This window comes from Parasteatoda tepidariorum, chromosome 8 (genome assembly GCF_043381705.1).
Source record: "Parasteatoda tepidariorum isolate YZ-2023 chromosome 8, CAS_Ptep_4.0, whole genome shotgun sequence".
Classification (NCBI taxonomy): Eukaryota; Metazoa; Arthropoda; class Arachnida; order Araneae; family Theridiidae; genus Parasteatoda; species Parasteatoda tepidariorum.
This window is the reverse complement of record NC_092211.1, coordinates 3,445,100-3,468,453: the sequence shown is the minus strand read 5'-3', so window position 1 is coordinate 3,468,453 and position 23,354 is coordinate 3,445,100. Positions and strand designations below refer to the sequence as shown.

Below are 23,354 nucleotides of genomic sequence, written 5' to 3'. Positions count from 1 at the left end.
TACCCTTATTTACTAGATATATATAAAAATAGCATATATATATATATATATATATATATATATATATACGAAATTTGAACGAAATCGGTTTAATAGTTTCTGAGCTACAAAATTTCCAAGAGCCATGTCTACAATTCAAGACTCGATGTAGAACTTCTTCACTGAAAATTTACTGACAAAAATCTCTTGAAACTTTGACAGAAAACATTTTGTGAAAATCATTGCTTGCACTCACCTATCGATTTGTTTTAACCGGTACAATTTATAGGATAATCTTGAGACTTTCTGACCATTGCGTTATAATTAGTTGAACTTATAACCATTCTAAATTTGCCGTACACAACTTGCTTTCATGTTTGCGTCTACTTTTATGAATCAGAGAGTCTACTTTCAAATTTATGCATACCTATACATATCGTGTAGTCTACCTTCATATAATTTTTTTCATGCTTGCTCTGGGAGGGATTCTAAATATAAACCATTTAAAAAGAGATTGTTTATTCAATCAAATTCGCACTCGAGTTAAGTCGAACAGTGTCGATATCGAATTTTAACACTCAAACAATAGAATACTCTTAACTAGAGAAGAAGACAGCCGATACACTGCCACTTGAGCTATAATCTCAGCGCTAGTTGGTTGCTTATAAACAAGATGGCGTGTTAACGTGTAGCTGTTAGGTTAGTTTTAGTGTCTTCTTTATATTGTTGGTAATAGAAAATTAATAGCTCATTTACTGTGCTTTGCTAAATATTAATTACATATTTCATTAATTCTTGCAAGAATTCATTAGTTACGAGATTATTGCATGATACGATAATCGATTACGTGGGCGCGTATCGACGGATTATTTAACTGGTTAGGTTCTGTCTCAAATAGAATGGAAAAAACAATTGCTAACGTAAACAAATGCACGTTTCAACAGCCAATCAGGATTGATACCCACGATAACGTCGCTTGTAGGTATCGTATTGTAAAATTCCTCATTTCAAAAATAGAAAAATAACTGAAATGAGCAATGATAAATTAGACTACCTGAAAAAAGTATCACAACAGGAATTTTTTGTGGATCTACGTTTGAAAAAATATGCCATACAGTAGTACAGTAGATTGTTCGAAGCATTAAAAATAGCCAAAGAACGCTTGATAAATTAAATTTAAAATGAAAGAATCCTTATGATGTGACATTTATTACAATAACCACTTGTGTTCATTCTATTTCTTGAAATCGCATTTATCATGCTCAGAGCTCAATGCTTAAGCACTGGATTGGCGACATCGTCAGGAACTTGGCTTCCAAACAAACGATGTCAAACACTTTAGAAATGCGATAGTTGATGAAAAATGACTACCATCTATTTTCGTAGGAGAATTCAAACCATCTGCTTACAGTTCTTTCCAAACAACATTCGTTAAAAAGTCTTGGCTCATTCATTATAAATGTAGACATCGGTGTTCGGGCCCACGGTACTGTTTCTTGGCGAATTTTTTTTCCTTTCCATTCCTCCTTCCTAACTCTGCTGACGAGGTTGCAGAGCTAAAGATATCAACAAAGATCTTGTTCAAGGCCTTGCCGTTGCAATGCTAGCAAATTAACACGGCCCACGTCAAACAGTTGTATCTGCTTGTCTAATCTCATTTGGAGAACTATGCCAACCTCCTTCCAAACCGATAAAGATCGGTGTTTGAAATGGATATAGTTGGAACAGCTATTTTAGAGATCCGTTTCAATTAGAATGTTTTTCTCCCCCAACACTGCTTGTAGGAAGAGAAGGAATATTTTTTTGTGTGGTTTCCTGCCTGCACGCCCTGTCGATTTAAATTTCTGATTTGAAGAGTCGACAGTTAAATTGCTTTGTCGGAGATAAAAAGAGTACCAGCATTGGGTGTCATATGGGTGCATGGAATGTGTTATGCGCATTCATGGGAAGTACGAAAAGTCAGAGTTCTTTATAAGTGTATTTTGCCATTATGATGAATAGGAGGAACGTGAACTATGGCTTTTTTTAGCCATAAATTTGATTTTAAAAAAAATGTTTTGTTAAGTCCATTAATAACAGATTGGTACTTTCATAATAACTCATTATTATAAATAATAATAACTTTGTCATAAACAATTATTTTATTTTATAAACGTCGCTGAACAGTCCACTAAATTTTTGGGTTTACGACTGTTAATTTTCAACTCCATAGCTTTGTAAGTTTGAACACAATACAGAAGACAAGGGAACTTCTGGATCAAGTATTGGGGGAAATGGGCTGTCGTGGAGGACTTTTTGAGGGAACTAACCCACATTTGTGTTACATGAAGAGGAAAACCTCCTGCGGTTAGCCTGACGGCAAGGTGAGTCTAGCTCATAATCCGTCTACCAATGAGGATATTTATTTTACGTCAGCACTGTTGTCGGTGCAAGGTAGATGCGGAATTCGTATTTAGCAGCCATCGCTCGGTTCAAACCCTGTTCCTCATTGGAAGGCGAAAGCTCTATCCCCTGAGTCATCACTGCTCCTTAAACAATAATTTGTACTTCTTGTAACTTACTATTTGGTTTCCAAAATACTTTAAATGTACAGGCATAAATATATATCCTATCCAGGGTGTTCCGTTACGATCGCCTTTAATATATAATTTTATAGAGGATTAATATTTAACCACGGAGAAAGCAAAAGCGTTATCGAAATCAAGAAAAATCATTATTAAGTAAGGAAGGCTTTAAGACATCAGAGCCTGTTTATGTGCCGGAGGAAATTGAGAAGAATTGATAGGTGATTATTCGAAATACCTGGAAGTTTCTGAAGGCAATCAACATTAATAAATAAATAAAAAAATCAGCCTACTTCACTAATAATTCGACTGATTTCAAGAGTATTTTTGTTTTTTCCTTACTTAAATATTATTGGTGTAATACCTATTTAATACCCGAAATACAGGTAAATTGCTATGTTCCAGCTTTTTATTTTACTGCAATTAAGCAAACGTTTAATTGAAAGTAATTATAATTTATCTAGTTGTGAAATTGTGTCATAGGTACATATACAGCATAACTCATCTAATATACAGTTTTAAAATTACTTTTCAGTAAAAACATTTTGATATTTTCCCAGGATTTTTTATACTTTACCATAATTATTGTATTAAATTACTACTTTTGAATTGGCAACAGCAAGGCTCCCTGGGTAATTCATTTTTAAGTGAGGTACGAATTTTAAAAATTGTCATTATATTTTAAAAATAATGGTGACGTAATACCTGTTTATTACGAAAATACAGATAAATTGCTGTGTCCCAGCTTTCTTTGTATCTTATTTTGCTGCAATTAAACCAACTTTTATATTAAGAGAAATTATAATTTATGTATGAAAATTGTGTTACAGATAACATATACAGCATAACTTATCTAATTTACAGTTTTAAAATTACTTTTCAACAAAAACGATTTGATATTTTCATAGTATTTTTCATACTTTATTACCATAATGATTGTATTAAATTACTTCTTTTGAATTGGCAACACCAAGGCTCCCTGGGTAATCCATTTTTAAGTGAGGTACGAATTTTAAAAATTCTCATTATATTTAAAAAATAATGGTGACGATAACATATACAGATAACATATACAGCATAACTTATCTAATTTACAGTTTTAAAATTACTTTTCAACAAAAATGACTTGATATTTTCATAGTATTTTTCATACTTTATTACCATAATTATTGAATGATTGACCTCTGTTATTAGTATAATTGTTATAAATTTTTTTTTAAAATTCTCCTTTCATTTTTTATAAGAGCAAATTACGCTTTTCAGTTTTATATAAATACTAGGAGGCTTCGCCCCCTGCTCGCCAATCTCCGGAACTGCTTTCGCAGTTCATTTAAACCAACTTTAAATTAAGAGAAATGCTCGATGCCGATGCTCGCTTTGCTCGCGCATTGGATACGTTCTTAACGTCTAGCTTTTGTATACTTTTTTGAACACTGAAGTTCCGAAAACTTTTCACTGTAGAAAATTCTAAAACTGTGCATTTCAATATTAATTTGAAATCGCAAACAGTTCACCTATTTTTCGTAATCACACTATTCTAAATTTCAGTTGTTGAGAAAAGTAACTGTTGTAAGTTTTGTTTTAAAGTCTTTCCCACCAGAGGGCTAAAACCATGTGTTGTAAAACAATATGAAATAGTACTGAACGCCGGATGTAAAGCATCGGCTTCGATGAAGATAATTTTGTGAGAATTTTTTTGATAATTCGGTGAGAATTCACCCGATTAGACATATGATGCTCACTACGTGCTCTTGCGCGCCGAAGCCTATCAATTAAAACGTATTAGCGTTTTATATAATATAGATTAGCCATATGATGCTCACTACGTGCTCTTGCCCGCCGAAGCCTATCAATTAAAAATGAAAACTGTTCCCTACGCGAGAAAAGAAATATCATCGGTTTTATTGATACATACGTACGTATTAGCGTTTCATATAATATAGATAGATTTCTTTTCATTTGAACCTGTCAATTGACTTGCAGTTTCTGTTTCCCCTCTGTTACTCTTCTATTCTGTTACCTTATAAATATTAGCATTATTAATAATAACATCATTAATTTGCTTTTAATTCAGTATTTCATTACACATTGAGTTTTTCAAAAGAAATATAGGTAGGCATTAATATTTGCATGACTAAAACTCTGTAATTCGCAATAGGATACCTGCAAATGACGTAGTTTAGGTATCTCTATCCTGATTGGCAGTTGAAACGTGGTATTTGTTTACGTTAGCAACTGTTCTTTCCATTCTATTTCGAGTAAGCCAAGCCTTTCAAGTATCAATTCTCTTAAGTGACATAATCCATATTCTTTCGCAAAAATTTCAATTCTTTCACCATATATTTCTTATTTAGCACAAAGACAAGCACTTAGCCATGTAGAATACGAACAAACTAATTTTCCAAAACCTCCAAATTTCACCAGGCAACCAAAATGATTTTAACGTTTTTCATCCTCCTTTTTACACTATTGAGTTGGCAGATTTCAATCATATTTTTACTGTTTTCTGTCCGATTAGATATTAACTTGCAAAATTAACTTAAACTAAATTTTAATTTTTTTTAAAAACTAATTTAGAGTTTGGTTACAATGCAAGAGTTAAAAAAGACTCTCTGGTTTAGAAGTAATTTATGTAATAAGAAAAAATACATTGACAAAAGTTAACGAATATAAAATACGAAACTTCAAAAATTACGGACATGATTATCAACTAATTCTTCGTCTAAAATATAACATTTTAAATCCTCTATTGCCAAATACAAATTCGTAGGGAGAATAACAGGATTTCCAAAGCAAATTTCAATGGAACATTTGCTTTGGATACAAAAAGAATGCTATTTTCCATGAACAATGTTCGAAGAACAGATGCCCGATTTGGAATTAAACAGATTATTGGTTTTTCTGTTCTGCAACTGACGGAAGAAGGAGTCACATGACACGAATCTGTCGTTGAGAATGAGTGCAGACGATCCGTCTTTGTCTCGAAAATCGTCTTCTTCTGTCAGTGCGCTGTCAGATGGCAAGAGATAAATTGATTGGTGGGTTCAGTTATCGTCTGCCTCTTCTTCACCTGACTTCTCGATCTTCTTTAGAGACATTTCTCTGCCTCTTCTTCAATCCTTTTCCATCGGTTCATCGTTCGTATTCGGGTGACGTATTTTCGACGGCTTTATGACGTGGAATTCCGCCGCTTTGCTGTTTTCGGACCAAGCTGTGATCGACGTTGCCTGTAAAGAATGGAAGATTGAAAATTCTTTTACATATTCTCTTTCAATATATATTTCTTATTTATAATACACAATACCACAATGCATACATAATTTATACTTGCTCACTTTTGAATTTAACACTTAACTCATAGATTTCTTTGAGTTTTTTAAACTTTATTTTTTAACAAGAAAATACACATTTTCGACAAAAAAACTTTAAAAATTAAAATATACTGGCTAACAATTTAAATAAGATTTCATCACTACAATAGCAAACATAATTTTTTTTTATTGTTTTATTGCCGTTCCACACACAAAACTTCTAAAACTTTTTTTAATAAATTTATTCTGTATTGTTTAATAAATATTTTGAGGAAAACCGGAGCTGTTTTTGAAAACTTTTGGCTGACAAAGTAAACAAACAGGTTTGAGACCAGCTACTATATTCAATCTTGAAGAAAAAAATATTATTCAAATTTGGGCGACTCATTATCAGTGTTGATTGTATCAAAAGTGGAAGGAAAGCTACTGAAAATCAACTTAAGTTCACTGAATGGGACTGAATTACTTCCACTTTTTGCTAGGAACTATTTTTTGACTTCTCCCATAAGTATTTTTTTTGGCACTTTTTAATTGCTCTGATAGACCACGATAATAACTTGCCATATTTTGATAGCTTTCATTTTGTATTTTTTCTTGAAGTTAAATATTGCTATTTCTGTTAAAGTATTCAGAATGCTTATGGAAACTGTATTGATTATGCTTATAAGTATTTATTACGTTTAGAGAAACTTTTATACAAGGATTTGAAATGTATCATAAAGGTGGAAACTACGGAATATTCCAAGTCAGTTCATCTGCCATCTATCTATTTACTTTCAGGTACAGGGGGTGGACAAAATAATCGAAGCACTTTTTAAACTAATACATTTTTCATATTTCTCAATAAATGCTAAATGAATCATTTTATGATTTCAACCTTGTTTATATCATGCGATTTATCAAACTTATCAATGGAGTTTAAAGCTTTTAAATGATTGCGGGACCGACAGTAAATTACGAACAGAAAATAGTGTTTTTGAACATCCTATGTTAAAAAAGGTAGCAAACAATTTGTAACTTGCAACAACTATTTTGGTTATAACATTTAATAATTGCACAAAATTTAGTAAAACTCTCTTAAATGTTTATGGAGATATAGACATTTTTATTAAGAAGAAAAAGCTAATTTTTTTGTCTCACGTTTTTTTGCTGTAACTAGAACAATATTCAATAAAATGAAACAAAATTTCTAGAGCAATTTAAAATTAGTTACAAAATTTTTAAATTGAAATTTAAAAAAAAAAATCGTTGAAAATTGTGATATATATATATAAGTAATTAAAATAGTTTTTTATGCTACGCATGCGCTAGAAAAATTTAGCATTTTCCCCCTTAATTTTGTAGTAAATCGTATTTGGTAACAAATGAAAAAAGTCCGATTTAAATATCTTAAAAATTTAAAAAGTTTCAAGCTATTTTCTAAGTAGTTTTCGTTAAGAAAGCTCAAAATGATAAGCAATTTTCCACAAATATTATTTTCTATCCTAAGATGAAATTAAATGATAATACCTTACAATAAACGTTCATTCACCGAATTATGATTGTATTAGAAAAGAAAACATGCCAAAGAAAGGATTCTCTTATGGAGGATAATCCTTAATAATGTCGGTGTCATTTTTAATAAATCTTGTTTAATAATAGAAAATAAATTTGAGGAGCACCCCTTATCATTTGGAGCTTTCTTTTAAAAAAAACTACTTAGAAAATTGCTTTAGGATTTTTAATCTTTCAAGATATTCAGGTCGAACTTTTTTATTTTATTGGTTGCACATGATTTACTACAAAATTTAGGTAAAACAAATTTAAATTCTTCCCGCGCATGCTTCTATAAAAGAACTACTTTAATTACTCATACCTTGCGCAGTTTTAAACAAATTTTTCTCAAACTTTAAAGCATAAATTTCAAATTAATTTAAAATTGCTCCAAATTTTTTTTAAAAATTTTATTGAATATTTATTATTTAATTTTACTGATTATTGAATATTTATATTATTAAGTTATCGCAAAAAAACGTAAGACAAAAAAAAATTTTTTTTAATGAAAATGTCCATTTTTCCATATATATTTAAGCTAATCTTACGAAAATTTGAGGCAATCGTTGCACATAATAACCAAAATAATTATTACAAATTAAAAATTAATTGCTACGTTTTTTGGCATAAGGTGTTCAGAAACATTATTTTCCGTTCGTAATTTATTGTCGGTCCCTCAAACCTCTAAAAACTTTAAACTTCACTGATAAGTATGAGAAATTGCATAACCGAAATACATATAAATTTATAAAATGATTATTTAAGTGTTTTTTGAGAAAGGTCAAAAGATGTCCTAGTATAGAAGTGTTCCCACTATTTTGTCCAGCCCCTGTAGTTCTATCCATGGGTTTGCGTTAAACTAATCTGAGTTTATTCCATTCCTGTTCCGATTAGACACTAATCAAATGAATTCAAACATTTTTGTGGTTTCTCAGTTATAAGAATATTCCATTAAGCAAAGACAGTTCTGTGTTACAATAGCTTACAAGTTATTCTGCAGAGATTATTATATTTTGTGCAAGCGTTGAAAAACAGGAATCATTTATCATAAAAATAACAACTTGATCCATTCAAGATTGCCATACCGACCAAATTATCAATTAAGACAAATATATCTTCTCGAATACAAAAATCGTTCGAAAGTAATCAGATCGAATAATTAGAGTCGCCTGGGCCCAGGAAGTCGATATTTGGCGTTTCTTTTTTAGGGAATAAACCCGGGCGTAAATTAAATTATTAACACGCCTGCTAGTTGCACCTGGACTATTTCAAAAAGTATTTTTATCTGAAAAGGCCGACTTTTATGAAAGGGGTGAGTGTGGGGTGAAAAAAGGGGGTAATTACAGCAAACGAAAACAGTTGCTCTTGACGCTGTACTCGATCATGGGATAATGTGGGAGATTTCTAAAAAGAAAAAAAAAATGTATAATAGGGGAGAAATAATAAAAAGTTACTCTAACAATCATGTTATTCTAATGAAAGGCTTTTAAATTTAAAAGTTTTCTATTTAAATCCTTTTTTGAAAGCTTAATATGCAAAGAATTATATAGTATTTATAATTAACGATAATTTTGGTCTTCAGTTTCTACTTTGGCTGTTACGTAGTTATTAAATGTGAATGTTAAAACATTAGCGTTATATGTAAGTTTATAGAAAAGACATTTCCTTTTTTAATACAAACAAAAAAATTAGATAAATAAAGAAACAATAAGTGGTTGAGCCGCGGTGGCTCAGGGGATAGAGTGTTTGTCTCCGGATGAGGTGATCCAGGCACAAATGCCAACGGTGATTAGTTGATACGAATTCTGATCCCAGCTCACACCGACCACAGCTCTGATATCCCCAGTGGTAGACGGTACATGGGTTAGAGTGCCCTTGCCGTCGGGCTAACCGTGGGAGATTTTCGTTCTTTTCCCTCCATGTAACATAAATGTGGATTATTTTAATCAAAAAGTCCTTCACGTTTGTCTCAATGCTTGATCCAGAAGTTCCCTTGGCTTCTGAGTTAAGTTCAAAATTACAATCTTACGTAGTTGAATGTTAATAGTAGTAAACTCAGAATATCGGAAAACTGACAATTAATATAAACTTTAAATTTTTTTTCCTGAGAAAAAAAGGTTACTCAGCAACACTATAAAATCCCCCTGCCTGAAATGCACCTGCCTAGAAAACTCGAATAATACAGTAAGCTTAGTAACCTTTTGTTACAAGTATCAACTGCAAATGTCTAATGAAGAAGGTTTTCACTAGGGAGAGCAATCTTGACGCTGATCTAAGTTGCAACATTCTCCTCTTTACACTTTTTGTAAAAGTAATGATAAAATTTGATTAGAATTTTGAAAATTTATGTTTGATATTGTAGGAAGATTTCTGATAAGTCATCAAGAAATTATAGAAAATCAATTTAAGAAAAAAAGAAAAAAGTTTTGAATAAATATTTGAGGAAAATTAATCAGAGCAATGTAGGAAATATAGGCTTAAAAATTCAATGGTTTTGGGGAAAATTTTCTGCTTTGAGAACAAGTTACATAGAAAAATCTGCAGCAAATTTAAAAAGTGACTGATTTTTTTTACATTATTGAGTATTGAAATACATCTAACATAGATAAAATTAAAATTTGGTTTTGAATCGTTAAATTTGGCTTTGAAATAGTTAGGAAACAGTTGAAAATGTGATTTTCGATCGATAAATGTGAAGTGACCTCGTTAAAACTCGAAAAGGATGAGCATAGTTATAGTCTGGTTACCACGAGATCGGCTTTGAGCTAGGTTCCTTTCAGTGAAATTGAACGTTTATCTCGTGACTGACGGACAATAGAATCATTTATAAAAATAAATGAGCATGAATAATATGCGAAGAATATTAAAATATAAAAGATGACAATAAATAATTAATTTTTTTTTCAAAGATTATCAAGAAATCGACATTTTTTGCGTGTTTTATATTGTTAATAACCAATGAAATACAAAGATAAAAGAAACTATTTTAAAATTTAAAAAATTAAAAATTAGATTTTTCATTACTCCTTGTTCATCATAGTTTTTTTTAATCCAAATGACAAAAAGTTTATAAAATATTACATAAAAAGTATTTAATAAATTTAGGAGAGATTTTTCTTTATCTTTAAATTAAACGAATAATTGTTTTAAAAAAAACTATCAAAATGTAATGTTTTTTGTGGGAAAAAAGTCCCAATTCCCAATTAGATATCCCTAATACCTCTAAAATTAAGAAAAAAAAAGCATTACATTATTAGTACATTAGTAAAAAATGCGTTTCATGCAAATTAGTAAAAAATGCAAATTAGTGAAGTTCAAATGCAAATTAGTAAAGTTCAAATGCAAATTAGTAAAGTTCAAATGCAAATTAGTAGAGTTCAAATGCAAATTAGTAAAGTTCAAATGCAAATTAGTAAAGTTCAAATGCAAATAGGTAAGAAATAGCATTAAATTCTATGCGAAGTTCGGAATAATGCAAATATTGGATTACGTAGAATGCCAAATTGTGCGTGACGTAAAGTGTTGCTTTATAAGTTCTTTGTATTTTCGTAAAATTCCCTTATTTTAAGAATTTTAATCAAATTAATGAAAATTGTTTTTTCAAATATTATCTTATAAAGTCTATTTGCATATGAAAAAATAAATTATCAACTTGTTAAAGAAAAGGAGATGAGGAAAATAATTGCCAAGGATTATATCAAATTAAATGGTACGCTAATTTTTATTTCATGTATTTGCTCTAAATATTTTCCTAAATTCCTTCGATGCACTTTTTTAACATTAATTAATTCAATAAAATTTGTTATTTTAAATGCTACCTAACTTAGCATATTTGGATATAAAATAAATTATCAATCAATTAAAAAAAGAAATGGCGAGAGCAATAGCATGGAATATATCAAATAGGTTGTTTTATATTTATACATATGCATCGCTATATTTTTATCCCTCCAAAATCTATTGCCATATATTTCTTCTTCCAAAATCAACAATTTAAAACAGAGTCGTTATTCAACTTAGCCCAGAGTCACAAAACAATTGATTTCTCCGCGGATCATTTACAAAGAGCTTGTTAGCAAAATTAATTTTTCGATTTGTTTCATTGCTTCAGAATTTTTTTTCATTTTATTTAATTCCTCTTCGTACATTTTATTCATCCATTACTTTCTGCCTGTTTTGCATAAAGAATAGATTTTTCAAGTCCCTCAGAAAAATCACAAAGCTTAGTCTTTTATCGGTTGTGTTGATGAAGACCCAATAATAAATGATTCTAGCCACCCGTTATAGAATTTTGCAAAAAGGAAAAAAAAAATCCTTCCGCCGATCTAATTAAAACTTTAACCACTTGGTCCTGTTTAATTGCTTAATTAGTCGATTTGTTACATGTGCAAGAGTTTCACAATTTATCAAATACCTCTGGGACCGCGTATAATCGCAGCAGCATGGAAATGAAAAGGGACATAAAAAATGGCAAACTTTTATGAAATATTCTCACTTTTATCAGGAATATTTAGCAATTAACTTAATGAATAGTAAGCGGCAATCAAAAATATGAAGTGCAGCTTGTCCCGAGGGCTCGTAGGGGAAAAGGGAATTTACAATCCTGCTCGATATATTTTTGTTTCTGACGCTTTATGACTAAGCAGTGAAAAACAACCTTAAACGAAACAATGGCTTTTGTTGCATCAAATGATAAAGTTTTATATCGAAAGGTGGCATCGATTATTTAAGCTTTGAAATCGTAATTGGTGCTTCTAATTTCTATAGTTTTTCAAAGTATGGATAAAAAGGACTTGATTTTGGTGAGGAATATTTTTTGAAACTATTCGACTTTTGAAACAATTTGAATTTAATTTGTTTTTTTGACATTTTTTTTTCGTATGACTCTTTGTAAGAAAATAAATATTCCTTTTAAAAATAAAAATATGTATAATTCATAACTTTCCTTTCTTTTCTCGTCTTTACTTTGAAAACTTTCCTTTCAAATAATTTTTTTTTCTTTCTTTTCTAATAACTAAATGCATTTTTTATTGATACTTATCGGTTTAGGCACTATTTATCTTTTCTTTCTATTTACAACAATTACTTCCGCTTAAGAAAAATTAATTTTTTAGCGAGTGATAGAATTCCTCTTATACGTTTTATTTTTAACTTAAATTTGAAATTACTATTATTTAATGAAGTATTTGTAAAGTTTAATATAATTCTTAAATTTATTGCAATCTTTAACGATTAATACAAAACTTCTACTATCATTTCAATTTTATTAAGAAAAAAAGCTGGTAAACGTTAACATAAATTTTTGAATTTATTTCTGCAATAAAATCACACTCATCATTTTCGAAGTTAAAATTTTGCGATAAATAAGGTTAAGCTTAGTTTGAAAGTGGCAGTTAAAGAAAAACCTCAGTTTGAGTAAGACTTTGATATTTACATATTATTTTGCAGAAAATAATGTACCAAACTTAAAAACGAACAAATACTTAAAAGAAATTATTAAAATTTTAATAAAACTCACCATTTGGTATGATTTTATCATTTAGATGATAATCATCAAAATCAATAAATTATTTTAACTAGCAATCTTAACGAGTAAAATCAATAAGTTAATCTTAAGATGTGAAAATTATTAAATTCATGGTTAAAAATTCGCTCTCCAAATTAAAGTTTACGTTGTTGCTGCTGTTGTTTCTAATGCCACTTGCCACACGGGCAAGCCTGCTTGGTGAAACCGAGCAAATTTGAAGCAGAGTGTGAGTTTCTTGTTTTTCAGTGGCGCCATCCTGCGGCCAATAATTCGTCTTCAGCCACACACACGTCACAGCCCGTTTAATAGGGGGGACCCATTCACACATCCATTCATTCATCCACAAATCGCAATTTTCACCCGAATTAAAAAGCAATCGATCTCCAATCCAGTACCCCCAGAGGTTTTGATTTGTTATGGGAACATGGAGGACTTTGCGGCTCGACAGATTTAACGTGCATCAGTCACATCAAGTTTACGTAGTTCTAAAAATAAACTTATAATGCCAGAATCCGCAGCCTAAATTAAAATTTAAACTGTAAATACATGTAAAGTATCAAATTTACTGTGGGAAATTCTGTTATACAAAAAAGAAAAAAAATTACGTTGCATTATTTAAATTATTTATTTTAAATTTCAAAAATCCGCAATTAGGCACTTCCAGAAGAAGAAGATCTCCCCTACCCACACATGTGACCTCTGACGTCAGCACCAGCTGATCTTTATCAGCAAAATGTATTAAAGCTGAGCTAAGTTTCTCTACATAAGTTAGAATGATAATTAACGATAAGTTAATTACAGAGTCTTATCGCATATCGAATTTGTTGAAATATAATGAACTATAATTATTTCTCGTCTATTTCTTTTACTTAACTTATATTTATTATTTGTTTATGTATTTTATTTTAACCGTGATATATCTTTGTTTTTGATATCTGGTACCTTCGATGTATAATTAATTTGTTTATGTTTCACATCGCTTCGCACCTGCCTTTGTGTCAAGTCTCTGTATAACTTTATAGTGAAAGAATTGAAATCTTTGAGAAAGAATATAGAACGTCCCGCTTTAAAGAAGTGGTACTTGGCGGGCTTGGCCTACTCGAAATAGAATGGAAAGAACAGTTGCTAACCTAAACAAATGCCACGTTTCAACAACCAATCAGGATCGATGCACCCACACTACGTTGCTCGTATCTCAACGAAATGGAAGTTCACAACAGCAGTTCCCAATTTTTTCCTCTTGTGGAACCTTAAATGGTCGTTCTTCTTTTGGTGGAATCTTGAGACTTAATGAATAATTTTCACAATTTATCAAATACCTCTGGGACCGCGTATAATCGCAGCAGCATGGAAATGAAAAGGGACATAAAAAATGGCAAACTTTTATGAAATATTCTCACTTTTATCAGGAATATTTAGCAATTAACTTAATGAATAGTAAGCGGCAATCAAAAATATGAAGTGCAGCTTGTCCCGAGGGCTCGTAGGGGAAAAGGGAATTTACAATCCTGCTCGATATATTTTTGTTTCTGACGCTTTATGACTAAGCAGTGAAAAACAACCTTAAACGAAACAATGGCTTTTGTNAAATACTTTCAAAAAAATAAGCCAGCTTTACGTGATATAGAAATTAAACCAACAAGATAAATACTTTTTGAGAAACGCCCTTCTGTGAGTTTCAAGGTTAAGTTGCCACTATTTAATTTACAACCCTCGTATATATATAGTCATGTTATAGCGTGTATATAGTGAGAGAATTGAAATCGTTGAGAAAGAATATAGAGCGTCCCGCTTAAGAGAAGTGTTACTAGGCGGGCTTGGCGTACTCGAAATAGAATGGAAAGAAGAGTTGCTATCCTAAACAAATGTAATGCTTCAACAACCAATCAGGATCGATGTACTCACACTACGTCAGATACGTTGCACGTATCTCATTGAAATGGAAGTTTACAACGGCAGTCCAATTTTTCCCTTTTGTTGAACCTTAAATAGTGCTTCTTCTTTTGGTGGTATCTCGAGACTTAATGAATAAATTTCATTATCAATTGTGAATTGCTGGTTAATTCCATCAAAAAAGTCCTCCAAAAGCAAATTTCTCCCAATGCTTGATCCAGGAGATCCCTTGTATAGGGTTCAAAATTCTTGTATTCTGTATTCACGCGAAAACTAATAAATTTTTAGTTCCAGGCATCAATTGTACTTTATTTAAAACAAAGTGCTACCAATTTCACGAAAAATTTCAATGCATTTACAATCTTCATACTGCCCGTATAAGTTATATTTATATTAATTACTTATTTGCCATCAGGCTGTCTTGTATTATGTTATATTGTTAGAATTTTGAGTATTATTATAATTCACTTTGATATTAATTCATATAAACGTTCTTTTATTCCAACGGGCTAAATGCCAATGATCTCTTATCCATCCAAAAAATCATCATAAAAATATTCTCGACCCCAATCCTCTAAATTTATCTCAACATAATTCACTTAGCCTTCCCATTAGGGTAATTTACTCTCTTTTTCTTTAGTTACAGTTACGGGGCGAAATTAGACTCGTAGCGTTTAATGCGGGGTAAAGATAAACGGATAATAAAAGGGGGGTTTGGTAATTCATATATGATCTCTCTCCCTCTGTACTTCCTTATCAGAGTCTCCAATTACAAAATTTTTGCTCTAATCGTATCAAATCAGATTCTTTCTTCTTTTCTACCACTAGATATTAGAGAGACTAAGGATATAACAGTTATTTTTAAATATTTTCGGACTGTTACACAACTAGAAAGAATCTAATTCAATAACTGTAATAATATAACAAATTTTAGTATAATATATTCTGAACAATTGTATTGGTCAGAAAATAATTATGGAGCAGTTTTGATGTGGTTGCTGTAGTTGGCAAAGAAGTAATTATTTAGGACGAGTTACTGTTATTATTGGCTAGAAATTAACTGCAGCTCAGTTTAGTAATAGTTATTTGGCGAGATAAGTTGCGTGTATTTTATCAGAATTTAAAATGTATTAAAAAAGATAAAAAAGTAGAAGTGCTGAACTTAAAACTACATTTTAATATAATATAAACAACATAGTCGTAATTAGCATCATATAGGGTCCCATATTGGACTGATCGTAATGACACGGTTCCCAGTCAAGCATCACAAGCTGCGGTAAGTAAGCGGGTGGTTAACTACTTTGATCAGCCTGCGTAGGGAGAGAGGATGAGCGTTATCGGTTGGCTCTCGTTAAACTGTTCTACTATAAAAAAACTCGATTTCGTGGGCAGTTCGTCAGTTACCAAAGCAGGGAAGCCAGCCCTTCTGCTGAAAATCAAAATTATGATGGCATGTCTTCGGATCATCTTTAGGGATGCTCCTCAGACCGTCGCCAATAGCCCATTAAGCAACACTAGTGAGACGTAAATAAAATACCTACCCATAGTTTGTCTACCATAAAAACTTCCCCTCCACAAAGTCTGAGGCTGTTTTCTGCTATGGAAAGAACTTATACTTTATTGCTTTATTGAAATTACATACATTTGCAGGTTTGTGTGCTCTATTTAGGCTTATAAGCCTTTGTCAAGAGGAAGGACAGATAGAGCAATTCAGAGAAAGACATCACGAAGAATGCATCCTGGGTTAAGGGCGGGATTCGAACCCGCTACCTCCACGCTTTGCCCTGCTTTTGACGAGCGATACCGCTCGGCTAGGGAGGCCCCAGAGCTTTTGCAATAGTATATAAATATTTCATCGATTTGAATTCAGTTTAGTTCGTTTCAGGTTACACTTCAGGTTTGATATTGAAGCTTATAGGTTCGACAAGTACACAGGAACTTCGGTATTTGAACCTAGTATGTCGTTGATTCCACCAAAGATACCGTAGTATTTCATAGTGTATCAAGGAATTCGTATTGCAATGTGTGCTGTTGTGGGCTAAAACATATCAACGGAAACTTTTTACTATAGTTGCTGTTGTCGCTCATTACATAACATTGAAAATGTTTTGATATGCGTTGATATAACACTATGATGAAACGGTTTAACAATAGCTGCCATTGTAGGTAATTACGTAACAAATGAAATTTTTTAGACAGTTATGGGGGGGGGGTCATATTTAGCAATAAAATAAAAGCGCACCATAATGGTTGTTGTTATAGTTCATTTACGTCCCACTGGATTTGCACAATGGACTGTTGGTGACGGTCTGAGAAACATACCTGAGGATGATTCGAAGACATGCCATCACAATTTCGATTGTCTGCAGAAGAGATGTATAAGTTTAATCACTTTGGTAGTCCGACAACATGCATCCGAAATCGAGCATTTTACGTNTCGAGGACCAATACCGTACACCCTCGGTCCCTACGCAGACTAATCCAAGTGGTCACCCGCCCACACACTGACCGAAGCCAGTGATGCTTGGCTGAGAACCGTCTCTTTACGATCACTGCGGGACACCAGTTTCTGGCTATTAACAGCCAGAAAATTTAACTTATTTCTTAAAGAAAATGAACGACAGAAATTGTCTATTCTATGGTACTTTATTATTAGTAAATATTTTTTTTTTCTTTTTTAAATAGTAAATAACAGATACGATGTCTTTTTTACAGTGTGATGAATGCCACTCTTTCTGGAAATATTTCCTTCAAAACTTTGCTTAGTGAATAAATTATTATACTTCATTACCCTGAAGCTGTGAAATCTGTGAGACTTAATTTTAAAATGTTTTATAAGACTTGAGTATTAATTTTGCTTCCTTTTTGACATTTGATCATTACGAATGCAACTAATATTTTTTTTTAAATCTTAATAGCAAACGATCTTTAAGTCTATGTTTGCATTATGATAAAGTAACATAGAGCAGTAAGCTAGGTTCATTGTGATAGGTCAATGGAGAAATGTGCGTGCATAGCCACATGAATTAATGACAGGGTTAAAGTCACCTGTCACACGTTGAATATTTCATAACGGATTTCGTAGAATAACCATTAGGTAGCTAATTTATCACTTGGCTGTCACATTTTATAGTTTGCAGCAATCATTCTTAAGACAGAAAAGAGTTGACGTTTTACTATAATTAAGTAAATTACGTGATGTGCGTTTATTCTTTTATCACGTCAATTCAAGATTACTTTGCATTTTTAATAATACATCCTGTAGTATAAATGAAGTAAGTTTGTATTATTATTATAATAATTTGTAATAATGAAAGTACGATTCATGCGGAAAATATAATTTAATGTCTGCATGTTTTATACTTTTTACAAGGTTAATTATTGTTGTATTATCATCAATAAACGTGATAGCTTTTAATATAAAAACGTGAACATGTTTTTAAATTTTCTTAGTTTTTTATTTTTCATTCTTAAATTCTTATTTAAAATAATTATAAGCTTTACGATATGAAATAAGTAATAAACTTAATATATAATTTCTGACTTTAGTCTACTTGACTTCGTACTAGTAATCTGCTTCGTTAATTGATCTAAAAGATATCTCAGTTTAGCATCAAATTTCTATAATTATCATTTAAAAAAATACAATCTTACTATTTTCTGGTTTCTCGTCAAATCAAAAAAAAATCATATGTGATTATTAGTAAACAAAGAAGATCCAGACATATTTGGCTGTCTCAGCTTAAAATTAAAAAAACGAAAGAAAAAAAAACGTAATTGTTTATCTGAAAATCATAGTTAAAAAAATCAGATTATAACAACTGCCATTTTGTTTTCAATTGTGGTTCACATTATTTAAATTTTAAATGAAATCGAAGTATTAAATTGAGATGAAATATCAGAGGCTCTTCAATAAGTTTATCTTCAGTTATAAATTTTGATAAAATATTTCAAGAATGTATGCAGGTGCATAGCTGAAAATGTAGAAGCTGAATGGATATTAATAATAAAATAAAATCTGTCTGGTATATCACATTATTTTTATGAACATATTTTAAATATGTTATATAAAATTTTAATTTTAAGGTTTGTGGCAAATCAAAACAAAATATGTGTCACAATTTTTTATGATTTATATTTGATAGTATATTCAAAAAATTTTATAAATTATATAGATAATAGCAAAATTGTTTGTTAGTTGTAAAAAAATATTACATTTATTGGTTACAGTATCATAACATAAGAAAAAACAGTATGCTGATTTTTAGAAGATAAAAACAACTTTTTCACTTTTGTAGGATCAAAAATCAGTTTTTAACGAAAAATTATAACCCTAATGTATCTTTAATTTATATCTTAGTTAATGATATTTATCTTTATTATTTATTTGCTATCCCTTCATAATACTACTCTGTTATTATTGCATTTTTGCTACAATTAAAATTAGAAGTGTTGTTCCATGATTATTTTAAAATAATCGCATGTTATTACCATATAGTGTACAATTTTATGACAAAGATAGTTATCGTTCGGAAATTATTAAACAGCCAATAAATTATGCTTTCATTTGTGGTAAATTTTAGGTATAATTGAGTTCAATCAACGTATGCAAAAAAAATATTGAATGCAAAATAATTAAAGTTATAAAGCAACCATAAAAATTAGTTTTTTTACTACTGATAAGTAAACTCTTAAGTGAAAAATATATATTGAGCATTGATAGAAACAAAAAATAAAATAAGAATTTAAAAAAGAAATTTGTGGATTAGGTAGCAATTGGAACTGAGCAAATTGTCAGTTTTAAACTTTATACCAATGAAAGCAAAAAATAAATTTGTCGAACCAGATTAATGCAACTACAATAAAAATTATTTTTGGAGATCTTTAAAATGATTTTTTTTATACAATTCTATGTAACGTTAAAAACTAATGATGATTGCAAGGTTATCGAGGGGGTTGGTGTACGAAGCGAGCAGATGGTTGATCATGTGATGTAATTTAAAACTTCTGTTTAATTCTGTGAATGATTGATCAATATGTTAGGAAAATTTCATTAAATTATGTGTTCTATGTACAGTGAGTAATGAAAGACACTCTGATACCTGACCTACAAAATATGTGATTCGCAATCTTGAAAATATGATTTCAATAGGTTTTTTAGAAAAAGAGTCTAAAGGTGCACCCCGATATGTTAATTTCACTTGCGTGTTCCCTCATACCTCAAGAACTCTTACAGTAAAAATTTGTCAGGAAAAAAAAAATGGAACGAAATTGGTCGAATGGTTTCTGAGTTATCAAATTTCAAAAAAGTCGTAAATTTAAAATTCGATTTCCCAGGACGATTTTCTCTATCACTAGAACGATTTCGCTCAAATTTCACATTTTGCTATATAAAATTACGTTCTTTAAAATTACATAAGAAGTTGTATTCCTTACGTTAGACTTTTCTCCTATAACTTTTGGGGCCATATTTTAAGAATAAACTTTTACCTTATTCTACTGATTGTGATTGTTACATGCATTTAAATTTGTCGAATAAATGTGTTTGATTTCATAACATAAAATATCGACTGCTCTAATTAATTGGCATATTTGCAGTCACTCCCATAAACCATTAGGATTGAGTCTTAGCACTTGAAAATCAAATTATGATTACGTTGAGTAAAAGTTGATTGAATAATTTCTCTAACCATGTCTAATTCAATTGGTAAGACTGTAAGCGAGAATTGCCGAAAACAATATTCTTTTTCTATAGTAGCCCTTCAAAAAACCCCTTCTTCAAAAGAAACGAACTCAAAAACTTTTTTGCAAGTTCTTATAGTATCTTTCCATGGATGGACAACCTATATCTATCCAAACACTGAATTTTAATTGCATATTTTTGTATTAGCCGCCAGGTGGTCGAGCTGTCAGTAAGCCTGACTGCGAAGTCAATGGTGGCCGATTTGAATTTCGACCAGGGCAAGGATGTTTCTTGCTGTTTGTCAACTGGTGTGTAATGTGAACGGGTCTGTGGTAGCAAAGCTTGGGAATATTACGTTTTTCATTTTGCGCAATTTGCAAAAGCATGGGTGTCATTGGTGTGGANTATGGGATACTTTTTAACTGCCACAGCGTTATCAAAGAATATATAAAATAGGAATTTAAGAGAAAATTGCAGGACAGGAACACTTTAATTGTCCACTAATCTTCAGATTTCCTGCTATGTTTTAAAAAACTTTATTTGTGAAAATCTTTAGCGTGGCGGACAGCTGGCCGCCTCAGGCGGCTAGTTAATAAATAATTAGAAATATCAATGTCAAATAAAAAGTACTATTACAAATCATCTTTGATTACCGTTTATAGTTAGGTTTGTTGTTGCTGTTTCTAATGCTACTTGCCAATATAAAAATCCTGCTTGATGAAACCAACACAATTTAAGGTAAAGGATGCTTTTCTTGTCTTTTGCGGCCAAGAATACGACTTGAGCCACACACTCGTCAAAGCCCGTTTATACGACGGACCCATTCATACCTCCACTCATTCATCCACAAATAGCAATTTCGAATTGAATCAGAGAATGAATAATCTCACTACCCCTCCCCTTATTCACTACCCCTCCCCCAGAGAGAGATGTTATGGGTACATGGAGGATTTTGTGACCCGACAAATTTAACATGCACCAGACAGCATTTACTACACGGGGAGACTGATGTGTGCGGGAATCGAACTCAGGACTTGGACATGGGCCTGACGACCTACTAACTAGGGCAGGGGTGGCGAACCTTTATGCACCAACGTGCCATTTTTTCTAAAAAAATGTTTAATTTGGTCATAGACGTGCCGTCAAACAATTTTGAATTCGTGATTATTGGGAAAATAATAACACTAAATACTATCAACTCAAAACTCTTTATTTACTATGAAAAAGAATACATTTCGCAATGTCTCAGTTACGCGCAATTCAACTTAAAGTAACATCAGTGTAACTTCTGTTGTTGCAGATTAGATGACAAATAACTTATATTATGTTGTAAGATGTTATTTTAAGCTCGTCTGTTAATTTTTGTTTTGCTATTTATTTATTGTTAGCTTGTTTTTTATGGTAATTAATTGTTTTTTGGCATTAATTGTAATTTTTTTGTTAATAATTGTTTATTTCCTTATGTTTGTTTTCGTGAATTTTAATTTAATTGGTAAATTGCTTCACAGTGAACTTCGTGATCGGTGGCGTGCCCAAAATATTATGTGGCGCGCTATAAAGGGCACGCGTGCCATTGGTTCGCCATCCCTGAACTAGGGTATCCCGGCCTAGTTAAGGTTTAAAATAAGCAAAGAAACCCGCAAAAAATAGGAAAAAAAAATAATCGCGTTAGAAATATTTCGCTGATGGAAGAAAAAAATTTATTTTTGAAGAACTATTGCTGCTTTGGATTTCAATTCCCCCCTTCTTAAAAAATGGAATTTTCTTGGACATCTTACTACGTAAGAGATGATTTTGAACTCTTTTCTGAAGCCTGCTCGAACCAACACCTTTTAGAAGAAAGAAGGCCTTAGCACGGATCAATTTAGTAGTCCGACGTAGCGAACAAAATCTGCTCAGTGGTGGTCATTCGAAAGATGTCACGACGTTCGGACGACCGAAAGATGTCTCGACTAAAAGACCGGATTACCCGTTTATGATAACACGTGTGGAGACCTTATTTTTTCTTAGAGGTGTTGCTCGAATTCTGGATCCTCTGGTTCCATTTTAACCTATACCATTCTGTTTCCGAGATTATTGAATTAGTAATTCAGGTATGTGGCAAAATGGCTTCATCACAAGAGCAATTGGATAATTTTGAATTTAGAAAAAAAAAACTTGTCTACGGTTTTATTAAAATAAGAAATAAAATATTGCATGTAACGTAGCTAGTTACCGATTCAGCAAAGGATCTGAGTCTGTTATGACTGTTATAAAATAATATTGGAGTGGATTTTATAGTGGGTGCATAGAGGACTAATACCAGTATAATGAGAGCATATTATTGGTTTTCCCTATTTACTGATGGGACATAAGATGGTGATATTCCACTGTGATGGCAGTTTTTCAAAGTTCCAAATTTTTAGCCTTAGTTTCAGCAGATGCCTGTAAAGTTGAAGACTTCCTGTTTTAGACCAAGAATCGTTCTGACTCGATGCCCACCGTTGAAAACCAGTTATATATTCAAGATAAAGTTGAAATAAACGGCATGAAAATTTCAAGGAAATCATGTTATACTAAGGATATCTTTATTTGCACTCGCAAAAAATTAGCAAAAAAAAAAAAACTTTTAAATTAGATTCTTAAAGATAATTTAAATGCAATTCGAGCTTATCATTCCACTAGCTGAATTTTCGTTTGAGACAAAAATTTGTTATCTTTCTTTAAACAAAGGTAAGTTCAGTTCAGTAGCTTCATTTTTAACAGCCGATGCATTCACAAAGTGTCACTAATTGCCCTGGAAATAACCACAGAATGGAAGAAAACAATTCTGCTTGCCACATTACGCTGACACTGTTTTCAGAAGCTCTTTAATCAAGGGACAG

At 31.4% G+C, this 23,354-nt stretch overlaps 1 protein-coding gene across 1 annotated transcript in view; it reads left to right on the top strand.

The window, feature by feature from the left end:
* Positions 1 to 17,850: 17,850 nt before the first annotated feature.
* The window catches only part of LOC110283308 (uncharacterized), a 111,576-nt gene continuing 106,072 nt past the window's right edge, over positions 17,851 to 23,354 (top strand). The window contains exon 1 of the mRNA XM_043048302.2: positions 17,851 to 18,082. Within this exon, the coding sequence (XP_042904236.1) occupies positions 18,078 to 18,082 (5 nt within the window). The 5' untranslated portion in view covers positions 17,851 to 18,077. The remainder of the gene's footprint in view (positions 18,083 to 23,354) is intronic.